Source organism: Xiphias gladius, chromosome 22 (assembly GCF_016859285.1).
Source record: "Xiphias gladius isolate SHS-SW01 ecotype Sanya breed wild chromosome 22, ASM1685928v1, whole genome shotgun sequence".
NCBI lineage: Eukaryota > Metazoa > Chordata > Actinopteri > Istiophoriformes > Xiphiidae > Xiphias > Xiphias gladius.
In genome coordinates, this window is record NC_053421.1 from 5518208 (window position 1) to 5537130 (window position 18923).

Sequence of the window (18923 nt, forward strand, 5' to 3'; positions counted from 1 at the left end):
GTATACCACCACAGTGGATTTGAAATTATGCCATGAGATGTGACTGAAGTGTAGACTTTCAGCTTTAATTCAGTAGGTTAAACAAGAATATCAAATTAACCGTTTAGGAATAACAGCCATTTTTATACACCATCCATCATTTTCAGAGGCTCAAAAGTAATTGGACAACTGTCTGAAAGTCAGTTTCGTGGCCAGGTGTGTTCTGTTCCAGATAAAAGGTCTGGAAGTCGATTCCAAGTGTTGAATTTGTATTTGGTAGCAGCAACACCAAAAGGCCTGGAAGACCACAGAAGCGACTAAAGTGGATGATGGTAGAATTCTTTCCTTGGGGAAGAAAAACCCTTCACAGCATCTAGCCAGGTGAAGAACACTCTCGAGGAGGTAGGCGTGTCATTGACAAAGTCTACAATCAAGAGATGCCTCCATGAATCTAAATACAGAGGGTTTACTATGAGGTACAAACCACTGGTAACACTCAAGAACAGAAAGGCCAGATTAGACTTTGCCAAAAAACATCTAAAAAAGCCTGCCCAGGTCTGGAACAAGATGCTGTGGAGATATGAAGCCAAAATGAACTTGCAGCAGAATGATGGGAAGAGAAGAGAATGGAGAAGGAAAGGAACGGCTCATGATCCAAAGCCTACAACATCATCTGTCAAACATGGTGGAGGCAGTGTTATGGCATGGGCATGTATGGCTGCCAATAGAACTGGGTCACTGGTGTTTAGTGATGATGTGACTGCTGATAGAAGTAGCAGGATGAATTCTGAAGTGTATAGGGCTATACTATCTGCTCAATGCTGCAAAACGATGCTTCACAGTACAGGATGATGACCCAAATCATACTGTGAAAGCAACCCAAGAGCTTCTCAAGGCAAAGAAATTGAATATTCTTCAATGGACAAGTCAGTCACCAGACCTCAGCCCAGTTGAGCATGTTTTTCACTAACTGAAGACAAAACTGAGGGCAGAAAGACCCACAAACAAGCAGCAACTGAAGGCAGCAGCAGTAAAGGTCTGGCAAAGCATCTCTAGGGAGGAAACTCAGCATTTGCTGATGTCTTTGGGTTCCAGACTTCAGGCAGTCACTTACTGCAAAGGATTTTCATTAAGTATTCAAATAATCCTTATATTTATAAATATGTTGGTTTGTCCAATTACTTTTGAGCCTCTGAAACTGACAGACTATAAATGCAAAACGCAAATTGCTGTAATTCCTAAACGGTTAATGCAATATTTTCTTTGAACCACTTGAATTCAAGTTGAAAGTTTACATTTCAATCATATTTTGATGTCTTCATTTCAAATCCATTGTGGTGGTGTACAGAGGCAAAATTACAAGAAAAGTGTCACTGTCCAAATACTATGTACATAACTGTACATCATACAGTGAGCAGTACACACAAAACATAGACTACATTCCTCCTTGCAACTGCAGTCATCAGTCATTTAAAGGAAAAAAAAAAGCCCATTTGGATTCAGAATGAAAAATAAAGTGAAATAAAATAAAATAAAATAAAATAAAATAAAATAAAATAAAATAAGGTGTTTCGGCCTCAGGCACCTGACCTTACATCAACATTTTCAAACAAGTGCTACTCTGAGAGAGCCCCCATCTTTTAATATCCTTGCTGAGACTTGGCACTGTTTCTTACCACTTCCTCTGAAGGATGGCAGATGCAAAAGTGATGAACTCAGTTACACAACACTGTTGAGGTAATGTTGTTATATCTCCCTGTACTACTGCTGGGTGTTGAATTAGTTCAGTACAACAAGCTGGCTGCTGCCTCCTTTCTCCTCCTTCTCTTATGTTTGCCCTGAGGGTGAAAACACCACAAAAGGCGTCCAAAAGCTGGACTGATGGTAAACTCCCCTTCAACATGATTTATACATGTAGTTAGATTACTGCTGTTTGGCACTGAATCAGAGACAAAGCAAATATTTTGTGTGTTGTTAGTACTTAAAGAATTTTACTCATTGCTGCCTTTCATCAGTAAATCCTTGGTATGTAAAGAAAATGTCTGATATCTATGTTATCTTGCTGGCTCATTCATACATGAGAAGGAGAGATCTGACACTACAAAGCCATCAGAGGACAGCGACTAGCTGGAAATAATATAGGAAACACTATATCATGTAGCATAGTAGGTTAGTGCTCTTCAGATGTACACAGATCAGCCAGAACATTAAAACCAGTTGCCAGCTTTAATGTTGTGGCTGAATGGTATATGTGCACATGCATGTTTGTGTGTCTGTGTGTGTGTGTGTGTGTGTGTGTGTGTGTGTGTGTCTGTGTGTGTGTGTGTGTGTGTGTGTGTGTGTGTGTGTGTGTGTGTGTGTGTGTATATATATATATATATATATATATATATATATATCATATCTATATCTAACACACACACATAAAAATGTGTTTGTCTTTGTGTGTCTGTACATAAACCAGTTATTGGTTTTAATGCTGAACCAGTAACTGGTTTTAATGTGGTGGCTGATCGGTGTATAAGTATCAGCATGAAAACTGACAAACACAAGATTCAGTAAAAGCTCAAGGCCTCAAAGAGTGAGCGTGCCAATGGTTTTTGAGTGACAGTCTGTTATTTAGTAGGTGACCATTGCTTATCCTGAGACTTAGGCCTTGATCCCTTCCTCTTAGGCCTCCAAATGAACAAGGATCTTCTTACACTTTGATCTACAATCACTCAGGCATTAATTCAATCTGGACTCTGGATCAGGGAGCTAGCATATGCTGTCAGGAGTAAATAAATACTACTTGAACAGAAGAACAAAAAAGCTAGAAACATTAGAAATCCTGAAACATATTCATTTAGAGGGTATTTTGTTTAAATGGTAAGATGCCAAAAGACATTTTTTTTCTTTGTCTATTTGTTCCTTCTCATCCCTGCCTGGCATCACATCAAAGAGTTCTAAATATGGGTTTGTTAATTTTTTTGTGGCAAGTTCTGCTCAGTTTTACTCCGCATCGCTTCCCAGCATCATTCAATATTGTTCAGAATCCAGCCACATGTGTGGACCCTGTTTCAAATCTTTAAGTTTTAATACCCCCAAAAAGCATCCCTTACTTCCTGCTCTTCTTCTCTTCCTGCAATGGGAGTGTATGATCTGTCTTGAGTAGCATTTTTCCCCTGAGTCTTTGTGAAGACGGTTTATCTGGTTCCAGCAGAGCAGGTTCTAATAGAGAGGAAGCTGAGGGCCAAACACACTTAGGCTTTAAAAGGCTAGGGCCATGTGGAAATGGCCTATATAACCACAGGAGGCTCTTAGGATCTACCGGGCCTCACCAGTAAATGACAGAACAGTGAGTTAGATGGAGAACAGCCTGTCTACTCTTAAGAGCAACTTCAGCTGAGAGTACATTATTCTCAGATAGTCATTCTTATAGGTACAGTTAAATGTTCTAAACATGAACTGACAGATTGCAGAAGGTAAAAAAAGACCTGTCTTGTCTTAAAGAGAGCTTTCTTTTAGCTATCATTGCTAAACAACACAAGACTACACTCAGTGTTTAAAACAGTGGATAACACTTTAAAAAATGTCTTTAAGTGCTCCATTGTATAAATGGGTTGGTGTCCTTCACACCATATCTAATGTGTGAGCTTGTGCTATATTAACCATCTTTCTTCTGTGTAAAGTACTGTTTATAAAACTACAAAACTGATAAGAGTTACAGTATCTCAGCATCAGTAACTGAGCCCATAAACTTAAAAACCTATGTCTACATATTGACTGTTATTATATGCCGAAGATATAATGCCTAGTACCCACTCTTCTTGATATCTGAATATTTTCAGCAGCACAGCCATTTTGCAACACAATCCTGACAGCACTAAACACAATTTCTGACACAGTCATCTAACTTGGACTGAAATTTGTCCTGTGGTGCCGTGGTCAGATCTGCTGTTACGCTTATTGTTTTCATATCATTGTGGACAACAGAGACTTGGAGGCCCCGGTACTATACAGGCCTCAGCACAGCACAAACCCTGTAGGCCAAGATCACCTCGCTGTGGAGCGACCCCACAACATGCGAAGCACAAACACTTGCACATAAACTTGCACATACAAGCCCCTGTGCGGTGACACATTTTTCCCTCATTTTCTCTACACACAATTAGCAAGCCACAACGCACAGGAAATCACCCAGAGATAGAGGAGAGGAAATTAGAAACACCCTCCCAGCATCCCCGGTGAAAACATTTGCAACTCTGGAGCAGAAAAATCTCAGTGGAGAGATCGGCAGCAAACGGAAAGCACATTCCTTTGTTTTTAAGAACCTGATACCTCTCCAAATGTAATCTTCCTGTGACTGCACCAGACGGGACACAGTGTTTCGTAAATGACCAGTTGAATGAATAGAAGGTCCAAAGAGCAACCCCCTTTCCAATCTCTCTTGATACCCCACCCACTGTTAACCTTCTGCTCCCCCTTCCTCTGCATATCCTCCTGCATTCTCAGCTCTGTCCAAAAGCACATTTGGAGTAGTGGGTGTAATAGCGTAAATAGTGTCTCCACGTAAATTAACATGATTAATGTGTGTATCTGTAAGATGACACTGTGCAGATGTGTGTTGTGGTGCATTGATGTACACAAGTTAAGTTTCTCCTGCAACCACAGAAAGCAGCTTTTCTCCCTGATGTCTATGAGAAAGGCATCTATGCGTGATGCCTCCTGACAACAGATAGGCTAGGTCTCACCCACATGCCACCACAAGCAATAAGCTTGTGGCCTGGCACAGCAGCACAGCCAGGCAGCCAGCCATCCCTGTGGCTCTGAATTCCTCTGTTATAACACTGCTTACAGAAGCTGACAAGCGCTGGAGGTCTCTCTGGCCGAGGTGGAAATCTGCAAAAATAAACGCTTTAGGTGACATGAGGGCTTTGTTTGTTTCTGCTGGCCTGGCTGTTTGTGTTAGAGCGGTGGGTTAATTGCGACTTTGATCGCTGCGTTTATTGATCCAACAGTGGCCTTAGGAGTGCGGCTGGCCCAGCCTGCCTCGCCTGTTCCTACCCCCGATCTCAAACAATCACCCCTCCACCACCCCAGCATGGTGAGCAGCTACAGATGGGCTCTAAGGGGTGGCCACACCAAACTATGGCTGAGGATGCACTTGGAGAGGCTGGTCATGACTGATACCGAGTACTGTGATGTGATAGCTGGGGTTTCAGCTGAGCAGGGCCAAGGACATATAGGACGGGCTGGCTTAGTTTAGGTGAGAGACACTGCCTGACAATTGAGAATGGGTGAATTGGACTGGAATGGATAGGCTAAAGGTTAGGCTCAAGTAGGGATTAGATCACCAAGAGCGAGCAGGTGAATTCGACAAAGTTGAAAAGCTGATGGCAGCTCGGGCCCCTCGCTGTTGAGGTAGGTCTTACTCAAGATTCATTGTACAGCTAAGAGCTTAGACAAAAGCCTTGACATACAAAGCCAGTTGGGCTGTAGTGCAGGCACTGCAAGCTATAATAAAAAACCAATTCATTTTCCTGTGCTGTTAAACATAAACACTGAAGCATGCCATTTCCTATTGCGGCACTGACACTCTGTCAGAAAATACAGAATTCATCTCATTCACAGTTTCAGCCTGATTGAAAAAAGTTTGGCAGCATGCAACAAGGTATGCTATCATTCAGATTTATAACAGCTCAAAAGGTGCAATATTTTCAGCTGATGAATACAGTAAAATATATGGATACCAGTCAGTATGTGTGCATGGTTGGCCTGGCTGTCAGTGTTAGTCAAACATGCATGCTATGTTATAAAAGTAGTACTTGTCAGGGGACCTCTAAGGGAATGCACCGGGGAAAGTGTGGGCTTTTGTGTGTGAGGGTGATTACGGATTAAATTAATTGCTGTTTTATTACGTCTGTTTTATTGTAATGGATGTTTTACTGAATCATCGTGATTTAAGTGTCTTTAACAAAACACACCTTTAAAGAAGTGGCAACCTGTAGCTTTGATCAAATACGTAATTAGATAAATAAATCCTTTTTCCCTCTCAACCCTCAGGGTTTGTAACATGACTGTCAAGTTTGAAAAGTTAAGAGTTTACAACCACAATCCCCAAAGAAATACTGTGTTTTAAGTGGCACAAAATTAAAGTTGTAATTACAAATCATTTGGAAATTGTGGGATCTAACAGACAGGGAGGATGAGGTGTGGAATGGGGATAAGATAGGATTGAGGGAGAGGGGCAGAGGATGAAGTAATGTGCCTGCAGAAGGCGCTCCAGCTGAGGGTCAGATCCTGTTCATGGAAACCATCTGGCCAGCGCGATCTTAGCCACACCAAACATACAGTACACATGATCCTCCCTTCTATCTCTCTCTCACTTCCTCCTGCCTTCAAATGCACCCTCTGCCCAATTTTTCTCCTTCTGCCTCACTTCCTAATCTCCCCTTCCTTTCCATCACTTTACCTTTTCTACCCCACTGCTTTTTCTCCTCTTTTTCTCTCTCAAAAATATCCTACTCATTAATGCATGGCAGCTGCAGGGAGCAGTGTTACTTCATTTTTCCATGGCAACAGTCTCTCTGTTTCAGCAGATCCCATTTCAGTTTTGGTAGCAACGTGCTCCTTTGCCAGCGCTGAACACATTCATGTGTTAAATAGAAGGAATTATTGCAAAATTCCTGAAATAGAATAACCATCCTGATCACTTGCAATTATTATCAGGGCCCAGAGAGAACATGGGTGTCCTCCTTTGGAATGGGCTGGAGAAGGGGAGATGACAGGATGAAAAGGGGTATGGATGAGCAGTGGGGGAAAGGGGCAGGCAGGAAATAAGCAGGGGGAGAAAAGCAGGGGAACAAAGAAGGACATGAGAGCTACGAACACACAAAGTAAAGTGATGAGTTTAGGAGATGCACTGTATGCAAGGAGCAACACAGCAATGAACTGAAGCATGAGAAAGTAGCTGAGGGTCAGAGCTCCAAGGCTGAAGACAAGTGGCCATTTAGAGATCTGCCAGGCCACTCTAACCAGGGTGACAATTGCAGCACTGCCCTTCAGCCTTAATGTGAAGTGACTACTAAAATAACAGGACCTACAAATATGATAGCTTTGCATGACCAAGAAACCTAGCTGCATCTTCAGGTAAACACACACACACACACACACACACACACACACACACACACACACACACACACACACACACACACACACACACACACACACACACACACACACACACACACACACACACACTCCCTCATTGTGCTGTATGTAATGTCAAGGAGACTCCACCACCTTGGGCCTGAGGGCCTCTGTTAGGATGGTATGTTCCTCTGACCTCACCATGACTGTTGCAATTGTGTGAGAAAGACATTGGTTCTTTTGCTACAAGTGCATGTATTTTTCTCTCTCTCTCAAGATTCTCTCCTTCTCTCAGTTCATCGATCCTGAGGGGCATCTACACTTATCAACAACTGTTAAGGAATGTGGGACCTGTATTTGCAGTTATTCACATATGTATATGTGTAAAATGAACCATTTCTCTTTGAGCCAGCTGTTTTTTCTGTTTTCAGCATTAACTACCCATCTATCTGTATCATTGACAGTTTTTTAAAGGAGATTAAAGGAAGTTATTTGATGGCTTTGAATGGATTAGGACTAACGTTTCAGCCACGTTCATTGGAGGGTGAAAATTGCCTATCATTCCTTGTGAGGTAACAGGAGAAGATGGTATTACATATGGAGACAGATAGTAATGCACTGCATTTGAAGTCATACAACAACCATGGCTCAGAATCATCTTTGGGGTTTGGTTGAAGCGCTCAGGCACAGATAGAGCATGGCACTCAAAGATTCAGATAATAATCTGTTTCTGGTAGTGTCCTGTGCAAGATGGAACTTTAGCAGGAATCAATGCTAACTATGTCTGTCATTGAACAAGACAAGTATGGTGTAAAGAGTGATTTTAGAGCAGAACACTACAAATAGAAACTGTGCATGTTCTGCTTTTTCCAGCTGCTATTCTGGTTTTAGACTGAGTGGGATATGTGTCTAAGACATTACGTAAGCTATATTCAAGTTTAGAGTCACACTGTAATGAAATGCACAGTGCAGTGGGACAGAATTTCTTACACAGATTTTTTGAGGTTATGCTGTTTCTTGAGGTAAAGTAAGGGATGATGCAGCAAAGTGCATTAGATCTTGAACAACGTAAACATTGATCCAAATGTATGATACTAAAATTAAAATATTAAACATTCTATCCCCAGGGCTCTCTGCTATTTTGAAAACTGCTGACACTGGTGGAATAAATGACAAAAGACAATTGCTGCTAATGTAAACCTCATGTACTGTAAGTTTTCCATTCTTCATTATCAGTATTTTCTTACCTACATCTATTAAAATGCGCCCACTGTCTAGCATCTGGGCAAGACTGCTTCTTTGCCTCCTGCTGTATTTACACAATCACAAGCATTCTCTTATCCATATTGTGTTAAAAAGTTAACTCAGCCTTAATTGGTCAAAGCAGCAGTAGAATAATAAATAACAATAATGAATTACATTTTTGTAACTTTCTCTCCCACAATCTCATTCCCCCACTATCTCTCTGTCTCTCTTGCACCCCTGTCTACTGTAAAAGATGGAAATAAATCCCTGCATGCCAAATTGGGCACATGTGCAGTAGAAGTGTGAGCCATTAGGTATTCTGTTTACACCACACTAAAATAAATGGAGGGGTTTAAGTTTGGGGATATCCAAGGCCAGGGGTACCAGCTGTCAGGTCATTCTGTTTGGTCCACTCCCACTCCCAAGTTTACTGGACAGACTGTTTCCTAATTACTGTTGCAATATGTGGTGTGGTCCCTGTTGCACAGCCAAAGGGGATAGAGGAAAGTGGAGGCAATGACGAGCTTAGCAAACTATTAGAGGGCTGTGTTAATTTTTGTCGAATTACTGTAAACAGCTCAATGGGCTGGCATGGGACCTGGGCTCTGGAGAATTACTTCAATTCACACGTGTAATGTTCTCTTTCATGTTTGACTGACATCAGGTTGTGTGGTCCTAACAATAAGAAATTAGATGCATTAAAAATGAGCACCTGTTACTGTTTACTTGCACAAAGAAACTTACCTACAGGCCATATTCCAACCAAGACTGATTTAGCTGTTTACCTGCACTTTGAAATTCCTGCAACTGAGTATCCATGTTGCTTTGAATAAACCTATTGATAGAAAACTTCTGTCAACCTGTGAAGAACAGTTCAACACTAAAAAGGTATGAAAATAGGATCCAGTTAAGTTATGATCCCTGTAGCGATCGATGTCTGAGTCTGAGAAAACCAGTAGTCAAAGAATACTTCCATGCTGTAATGATGGGCTATATTTAAGTAAGTCTCTCATCATACAAATGTGAGCCTCACTGTAATATTTTAACACAATTCTGATGTTTACAGTGGCCAACCAAAAACCAGAATGTTAGAGTGACAAAAATAAGAAATTAAATTTCTGGGTAATTGTGGCCTCTATCATCACAGTAATGCTTGCACAATGTAGACCAGCAGTCAAAAAATGAACCTAACACACCAATGAACACAAATACGTCCACAAGCCCGCATCAGAAATGTACCACATGAGCACTGTGTGTGTGGGCAGACACGTGTGCGAGCACCTTGAGGTCCTGTTCTTGCTTCAAGAGGAGCCCTGTCACAGAGCTGTCAGTGCCTCCTGATGTTACATCTGATGGTTCTGGTTGATATGCAGGCCCTGCTAACTGGTCCACAATGAGGGCATTTAACTATCCAGTTGGACCCTTAAACAGGCAGAAAGGGCCATTCAGCCAGCCATCCGGTCAACCAGAAAGTCAGTCCGCCACAAAGGGACATGAGACACCACGTATGCATCTGTATGCAAAACAAGCTAATAGGGTAACTGCTTACAGAGATCCCTGGAAACCATATGCCTACAACCAAAGAGAGAGCTCAGCTAGGGTGAGTTGAGCTAAACCTCAGGACTTTACTGTAAAAGAGGAGAGAAAGAGGCGGACGGGGAGAGGGGTTAATAGTCTTTAAACTAGATTTGGGACTGGTGAAATGTAAAGCTGCTCAAAGATGTGTGTGACAGTCAATAACTGCTGTTTAAGGTCAAGTCCATCCATCCATCCATTAGCTATATCGCTTATCCTTTGAGGGTCGCCAGGGTGTTGGAGCCAATCCCAGCTGACATTGAGCTAGAGGTGGGGTACACCCTGGACAGGTCGCCAGTCTGTCACAGGGCTGACATATAGAGGCAAACACACAGTTACACTCACATTCACAGCTTCGGGCAATTTAGAGTTGCCAGTTAACCTAAATGCATGTCTTTGGATTGTAGGAGGAAGCTGGAGTACCCAGAGAAAATCCACACAAGCATGAGGAGAACAGAGCCTTCCTGCTTTGAGGCGACAGTGCTAACCACTACACAACCGTGCCATCACTTAAGGTCAAGTCAAAGAGAAAATATATGGCACTGATGCTGATTCGTGAACCCCAAAAATAAACGTGGTAAAAACTAGTATATACTGGGTGGCCAAGACATTTAAAGTAATGATTGATTGATATGTGGGAGCAAAAGTTCAAAGAATCTAAAATAAATAATGTGAATTAAATGTGTGGCTGAAAAACATTAATGCAGGGTGGACATTTGCTGACATGGGATCTTGATCCCCCAACAGGAGTAGATGTTGTAAAATCTCGCAGACAACTCACTGATGAGCAATATCAAAGGACCATCATCCAAAAACCAGCCCAGAAGAGAAAATTGTTATCTTGTATACCTGCTCCTATACACACGTAGAACAACAATGGTAAAGAGTGTATTTTCGTACCTGTAGAGTAAGGCGTTTAACAGCATCCCAGGCATGGGCAATGAGGTCCTTCATTCTTTCCTCTGAGGTTGTCCACGACTCGACTGCTGCGGTGTCAGGTATGACCCTCATTGGGATGGACAGGGGACGTGATTCTGGGAAAGAAATTGATAAAGACAAAGGACATGGATTCATACATTGTTTTAAAACAGTTTTTCTTAAACAATCAGTCCTACTCATTTCTCAGTGTTGTGTTGTGTACCCAGTATTGCTGTAAATTAGATTTGTTTAACTTTTGGTCCTGTGCTGAAATGACCTCTTTACCACAGTATTAAATAAAAACTATATACGGTACATAAGAAAATGCATTGTTTTGCATTCATCCTTTATTGAACTCTGTTCATAATTCACTGTTATTTTCATTTGTTGTACAGTATCATGTTATATGATGTTTAACTGACAGTTCATTGAGGTGATGTAATGTTGGCAGGTTTCTTGTCTCAAACAGTGGGAGAAGGAACCATAAGAACTGAAAGAATAGACACCCACACACACACACACACACACACACACACACACACACACACACACACACACACACACGTACACTCACATGTGTAGCACACGCACACGGGCACGCACACGCACACGCACAGTGTCCTAGACGTGACATTTCCCAGTATGCCTGCTGTGGTCCAGACGAAGGCTGACACTCGTGGCAACAGCCAAGCACACAAATCACAGCAGCAACAACCGCATCTACTAGCTTTTGCACAAACTGTATGAACCTGAAGGTCAAAACACACTTTTAGTGTTAAAGAGACAGTTCTTGTGAAAGAAGAAGACAGACAGATAAAGAAGAAACTGAGTGTAAGAGAGAGGTACAGAAGCCAAAACAGAGAGACTGAGACAGGCCTACAGACAGAACACTCATTCTACCAGGTTAGCCTGAGGTCTGTGGATGTTAAAGCCATCAGGGAAGGGGGGTCTCTCTGAAGACACATTAAGACATATTCCATGATTTAAAGGTCTGCCTTGCTCAGCAGCGCTGTCCCACAATTGTCATGAAACAGTGGTGCTGTCACAGAACCACACTCAAAAATACCATTACAACAGCCAAAGGGGTATGCATGGCAACAACAGTGTGTTACCAGGCAAATGAGTTAACGGGATGGTTAGTTAAACTGATTTGTGGTCATTTTGGCAATCTGCCTAAAACCTGTGGGTGGGAGTTTGTGTGTATGTCTGTGTGCTCGTGTGTGTGTCTCTGTGGCTGACTAATAATCACAGGTGCATGAGTGTAAAGCTTTTGCGCACGCATGTGTGTGTGTGCGTGTGTGTGTGTGTGTGTAGAGGCATTTTTGTTACCTCCTTGGGACCTTTTCCGGCATAAACACTGACCTTGTCGGGATCAGTAGTCCTCATAGGGACCAACGCCCAGTCCTATTGAGGTAAAACATCATTTCTGAGGTCCTGGTTAAGGTTGTGGATAAGGTGTGAATTAAGGTTAGGTTAAGGTTAGGAATAAGCATGAATTGGTAATGGTTAAGGTTTGGGTTATGGGTGGGGAGAGGCTGTCCACAATGAATGGAAGTCAATGCAAATTCCTAACAAGGATAGCTGCACAAACGCGTGTGTGTGCATGCGTGCGTGCGTGCATGTGTGTGTGTGTGCGTGTGTGTGTGTGTAAATAAGTGCAAGAAAGGAGACTGAAGGCCGAGATCATCATGTCTGGACTCTCTTACAGTATTTTCTCTGACTCAGCATCCAGGTGCCTCTGGCACTTGGGGACTATGTAATAGAATGTATTTGTAATTATGCCTACAATCAGTGTTGCATCATTACATACTATGCACAGTACTTCAGGCACACTGTACTTTTTGTACATTTGACAACCCATATTTTCCAATCTACTTTCTCCCACACTCTTATTTGTCAGTTACTATGTTTCTGTGAGCCATGTACGAAACCACTTCTAATGTTCATATACTTAAAATATCCACACAGTCACAGATGGCAACAATTGACTTTGACAGGACAGATTGTGTTTCATGGACTGTCTTTCATTGAGTAATGTGCAGAGAGTGCTCTATAAACCGCTGTGATATCATTGGGTTGTCAATAGTGTTTTGATGTAGATGGCTGTGTATGTGTTAGAGTATTCCTGTCATACTGCATTAGAGAGCTGTTTCCTATTCAGCTCTGCAGGGGATCCACATAGACACGACAGAGCTCTGTTGATGCTTCTCTCTGTCATGTAGCCCAACTGTCTAGACCAGGGACTTTACCTCAGAGACCCCCACTGTGTGAGGGTAGAGTTGACCCTGCAGTACTAGAAGTTGGAAATTATCTGCCTGTGTGGGTTCATTTGAATGATTCCTTGAAGTTTAAATGCACAATTACGAAAATACAAGCTTATGTGAGTATGTATGCAGTGTACAACATATAGTGGCTTCAGAGAGTATTCAGACCCCTTCACTTTTTGCAAACTCTATTGTGTTGTAGATTTAATTTCAAATTGATCAATTTTTTGCCCTATCTATCTACACTCAATAACAAATACTTACAAAGTAAAAACATGTTTTTAGAGATTTCTGCAAATTTATAAACAATCTAAAACCTCTCATTTATAAAGGAATTCAGACACTTTGCTATGGCACTGAAAATTGAGGTTAGGTGCCTTCTGTTTGCTTTAATTATCTTTGAGATGTATCTAGATCTTGATTGGAGTCCACCTGTAGCAAACTGAATTGATTGGACATAGTTTAGAAAAGCCATACACCTGTCTATATAACGTCCCACAGTTCACACTGCATGTCAGGACAAAAATTGAACTCGCTTTAGACCTCCGTGATAAAACTGTGGTGAGGTATTGATCAGGGCAAGGATAGAAAACCATTCCTAAAGCTTTGGGTGTTCCTAGGAAGACAGTGGCCTAAATAATTGTGAAATGGAAGGAGTTTGGAACCACCAGGACGCTTCCTAGAGTTGGCTGTCAAGCCAAACTGAAGGCAAGAAGGGCCTTGGTCAAGGAAGTGACCAAAAATCCAATTGTCATTCTAACAGAGCTTCAGGAGTCCTCTGCAGGGACGAGATATACTACCAAAGGGACGGCCATTTCAGCAGCACTCTATTAATCAGCCTGTTATGGTAGAATGGCTAGACAGAGGCCACTCTTGAGTAAAAGTCATATGACAGCCCGTTTGAAGTCTGCCAAATGGCATTTAAATGACTTAAAAGATTACCAAGCACTGCTCATCACCTGCCTAATACCATTCCTATGGTGAATCATGGTTGTGGCAGCATCAAGCTGTGGGGGGGCTTCTCAGCGGCAGGGACAGTGAGACTGGTCAGAATTGAGGGAAGGATGAATGCAGCCGAATACAGAGATGCTCTTGAAGAAATCCTGCTCCACAGTGCACACGACCTGACACTGGGGTGATCTTTCAGCAGGACAATGACCCAAAGCATACAGCCAAGACAATGCTCAAATAGCTTCGGCACAACTGTCCGACTGTCCATGAGTGGCCCAGACAAAGCCCAGAGTTGAACCCCATAGAACATCTGTGAAAGGGCCTGAAGATAGCAGTTCACAGACGCTTCCCATCCAATCTGACGGAGCTTGAGAGGATTTACCAGGGAGAGTGGGATAAACTGCCCAAATCCAGGTGTGCAAAAATTATAGAGATTTACTCAAGAAGACTTGAAGATGTAATTACTTCAAAAGGGACTTAGTAGTGAATTAAGGGTCTGACTACTTTTGTTACAGAGTTAATTTTTGACTTTTAATAAAGTTGCAAAAAAATTTTAAAACCATGTTTTCACTGTTATTATGGGTTATGGAGTATGGTTGTTTGACAAAAATGTCAATTTTAACCATTTAAAATTAAATATACAACACAAGAAAATGTGCAAAAAGTGAAGGCGTTGGAATACTTTCTAAAGCCACTGTACATTATGCACTCACATAAATGTAATTTCATAATGCATGACATGCAGTGAGCATTAATACATAGTACCTGAAATTGAGGCACGGGCAGGTAGAAAAATGACTATTAAATTCAGCTTATAAGACACTGACCTTCTACTGCCTAATCACCTGAAATTAATACTACCTTCAAAAATGTATTCTTAGTCATTGTTCTAGGGGAACCCATCACTCTTCTCGAGATTATTATTTTTTGGCCAGGCCTCAAAGGTGGTACTGGGAGTAGGCCAGATTGTGAAAGTCCTTTCCCCAGAGAAAGTCTGTTAGGCCAATCAGAAAGTGTGCCAAAGTATGGTATAGGCAGTAACAAACCAAGGCCAGTCTGCATGTAGCTCTCCCTTTTGTTTTAAATACCATTCCAGGACTCTGTTTGTTAATCGCGGGGTCATTATTTGGAATTAAACTGCCATATCTTGTTATAGTGACTTGGCGCCTGTCATTTCTGCAGGGAGGGTATTGAGAGAAAGACAGAGGCAGGCAAGGACAGAATGAGAAAGACAGAGAGAGCACAAGAGGTCTAAATTCAAATCAAAGAGAAATATGACAGGAGCGCCCAAAGCTCTTAAAACTGCCCAGGCCTAACAAGTCCTGAGAGTCCTCTTAAAGTGGGGTTATTCCCCTCGCCTCGTGCCATCTCAGCCATGTCCTCATTTTCACCCTCTGTTAGGCCATTAGGCTAATATCTTATTGGCCAAACTCTGACCATACACCCTTCCCCCCTCCTTTCCTCCTTTATTTTGTTCTCACTCTCTTTAACCACTCCCTCTGTCTTTCTCTCTTAGCGTTCAGCTGGTGTGTGAAGTTGTGAGACCAGTCCCTTATAAAAATTCTAGTGTTCTGATGGTGATTATTCATCCTCTTTAACAGCTCCATCACATCTCCCAGCAAGTGAAAGGCCAGAGACTTTGAAGCAAACAGCCTGAGCATGTGTCAAGTGATCAGAGAAAACGCAGAGACCAGCCCCATTACAACATGTTGACTTTAAGGCGAGAAACAAATCAGTGTTGCCTCATTTCACGATGTACAACAAAACACCGCCACAGCAGAGTAACATGGCTGTAAAATGTGTGAGGGCGTGTGGTGTGGTGAATGTAAGTCACACATCATACAAATGTACAATTGACAATTGAACACACAAGAACACACACAATTACTGTGATACACCTACAGTCACACAACACCATAATAGTGCCAGCGAACTTTCCACTACAGATTTAAGTCTTCACAAAGACAATAGCACAAAGCATCCATACATTCTTCCTGAGTGGCTGAGCAACTCAAACATATGAACAGCTTCACTGAGGGATCTCAGGGCATTTCACCATGCCGTCTGCTATCTTTCTGGTATAGTCCCTGTTACAAATGGTTTACAGTGAGCTGAAGTGTTGTATATTCTGTTACAGCTGTGTGCAGAGGCAGAAATGGGGCTCTTCAGTAATCCTGCCTGCCTATTTGTTTTGGATGCAATTCGGTGTTTATTTAAATATTTATGTGCCTCCATTTGTTCAGTGTTTCTGAAGCCGTCATGAAAAAGTGAAGGTGTGGCCTGGTGGATTGGAAAGGGTAAGGCATGAAGGTGAGGGGGTGGGGGGTAGGTAAGAGTTTTATCTTACCCATCTATTTCTACTTCTCTACACATACTGCCTCCACAGACACACTGCATGGTCTCTTTCTACCAGCTGTTCTTTAGGAAGTTCTATAACCAGTCAAGGTATCAGTGGAGGGAGATTTTCAAGCATGTGCAGATAGACTCTGATGTCTCTTGGGACAGTAAAGTTATTTAACCACAGTAAAGATACTTCACCAAAAAGGAGGAGAGAAGAGGATAGGTGAGGACAGAGTAGAAGAGAAGAGAAGAGAAGAGAAGAGAAGAGAAGAGAAGAGAAGAGAAGAGAAGAGAAGAGAGCTTCTGCCAGCCAGACTATTAAACAACACATAAAGAATGAAAACAAAAAGGCATGTTGTCTCTCAGTGACACCAAGACCCTTTGAAACATCCCATGTGCAGTCATCTCAACCCAGTTTCCAATTCCCTCCTGTTCCTGTCATCTGAACTAAACCCCCTGCAGCCTGCACACTAATCCACACTCTGTCTGATGAACCACAACTCAACCCCAACTTCCCTTTCTGCTCCTCTCACTTCAACCTCAAAAACCACAGCCAACATCCACAAGGCCTAAACCCCTTATCATTCATGAAAGCAGAAAATGGATTAATAAGGACAAATCTTCTGTCTGTCCTGGAAGTCAGTGAGAGGTTTGTATGGGCTCATCAGAGAGTGGAGGCCAAAGACATTCTAAGCTAGCAAGTAGAGTCCCCTACAGACTACAATCATTCTTCTCTGGGGGAGGGGGGGCGGGTGATGGGTGGGTTTGGGGGGGGGGGGGTCCCATCTCATTATTCCTCCTTTTTCTTGTTTTCTTTCCCTGCTCCAACCATCATTACCTTGATAAATTATTGACTTTACCAGAAAAATTAAACTATATAAATAACTCCACAATGAAAATATTATCCCCTTCTAAAACGCGCACAGCAGCCAATAAAAACCTGCCTGACTTCCATCAGGCTACTTGGGCTTGGATTATAGTTATGTATGACTGTGTAGTTCTGCCTGAAGTCCTCTCATCAGTTCTCTCTCTCTTTTATGTATGTGTATAAGCATGTATATATTAGTTTCTCTCTGCTGTTTCTTTCTCCAAATATATTAATGTATATCTTTCCAGAATATACTGTATGTCTCTCAACCATGAATTCTGGACTTTTCTTTCCTGTTCCCAACGTCCCTTTTTTTTCTGACACAGAATGGTTGAGATCACAGAAAAGCCATCAGTTTGGGAACATTTTTGTAAGCAGCACAGCCCTGACAACCACCAGATATTGTCCCATAACTTGCAGATTCACAGCATGAACAATGCAAATGCTTAAATTTATCTCTCTCTCTTTCTGATCCTCCCAGCAAACAGGAAAAATACATCTAATCCCATCATAACGACCACTAGCAGACAGGAACAATGACAACAGTTTTCGTTCCAAACTTGAAGAACCACAGCCAGATCGGAGGATAGGTTTCTCAGCAAAAGAGGTATGTCCTCTCAGCGCCAATGGCTAATTTTAGAATTGAAAAGAAAAGCCAATGAGATCATTACTCTGGTAGATGTTAGAGAACAATGAGAAGTTCGGGACTTGGGAGGCTCTCAATCAGAAACATGGTGCTGCTGCCAACAAGAACATTCATTAGGGACAAATAAAGAAAATACTTAGAGGGTAGTTTTATGTGAACCAATTTGTGGTGTGATTGTGCGGGCAGACAGAAATGGAGAAATTACTTGTTTTCAAAGTCATCGTTCCACGGCCTTCCTTGTAAAGGATAATGACACAAAAACAACCGTTAACACTTCTGTGATGATGTTACTAAGCAACATTTGAACCAAATCCATGATGTGAATTAAAATGACAAGCATGGTTTTTTTTTTTTTTTTATGAATTCAAAAGCCTCTATACTCTATGCATTAAAATATGTAGTTGGACCATATATTTTGACCAATAACAAAAAGTTATGAAATGACCAGAAATATTAGCTACCTATGATATGAAAAGGGAGATTTTTGAAGAAACTACTCTTAGCTCAAAAAACACCTAGACAAGGCTAAAAAAAATGAGTATTTGTACAGTATGTGTACAGAGTATATGCGATTCTAAAAGAACAACCAATTGATAGAGAAATGTGATTCCTTGTGCGGTGATGGACAGCCAATCTTAATTGCAAAGCTGGGTGTGTTTAGTAACATGAAAATGTCTTTAATATTTTTTACCATGTGCAGTGTTCAAAGTCAGAATCTCTGTCATCGAATGGAACTGGCTTTGGTCCAATTCAGCCAATGCTAGTTCTGAAAGTTTGCGGTGCCTTGTAATATGTACCCTGTTTATTTAACATGTGCAATGACCAAAACCAGAAAGGAAGAGAGACAGAGTGAAATATTTCATTGCCAAATGGAGCTGAGTGGATATGGACCTTGAGATTCAAGCTGGGCAGCCCCACCGCCCCAGTATGATATCACCCTGCCCTCAGTGCTTTCTGGGGAAATGATCTGCAGTGAACTGGTTCTGTGTGTCTCTGTACATTT

At 41.8% G+C, this 18923-nt stretch overlaps 1 protein-coding gene across 6 annotated transcripts in view; it reads right to left on the minus strand.

Annotated features, from left to right (window-relative positions):
• LOC120784419 (vacuolar protein sorting-associated protein 13B-like) overlaps positions 1 to 18923 on the minus strand; it is a 339421-nt gene that overhangs the window by 178120 nt on the left and 142378 nt on the right. For all 6 annotated transcript variants that reach the window (XM_040118221.1, XM_040118219.1, XM_040118222.1 and 3 more), the window contains exon 22: positions 10834 to 10967. In XM_040118221.1, the coding sequence (XP_039974155.1) occupies positions 10834 to 10967 (134 nt within the window). The remainder of the gene's footprint in view (positions 1 to 10833; positions 10968 to 18923) is intronic.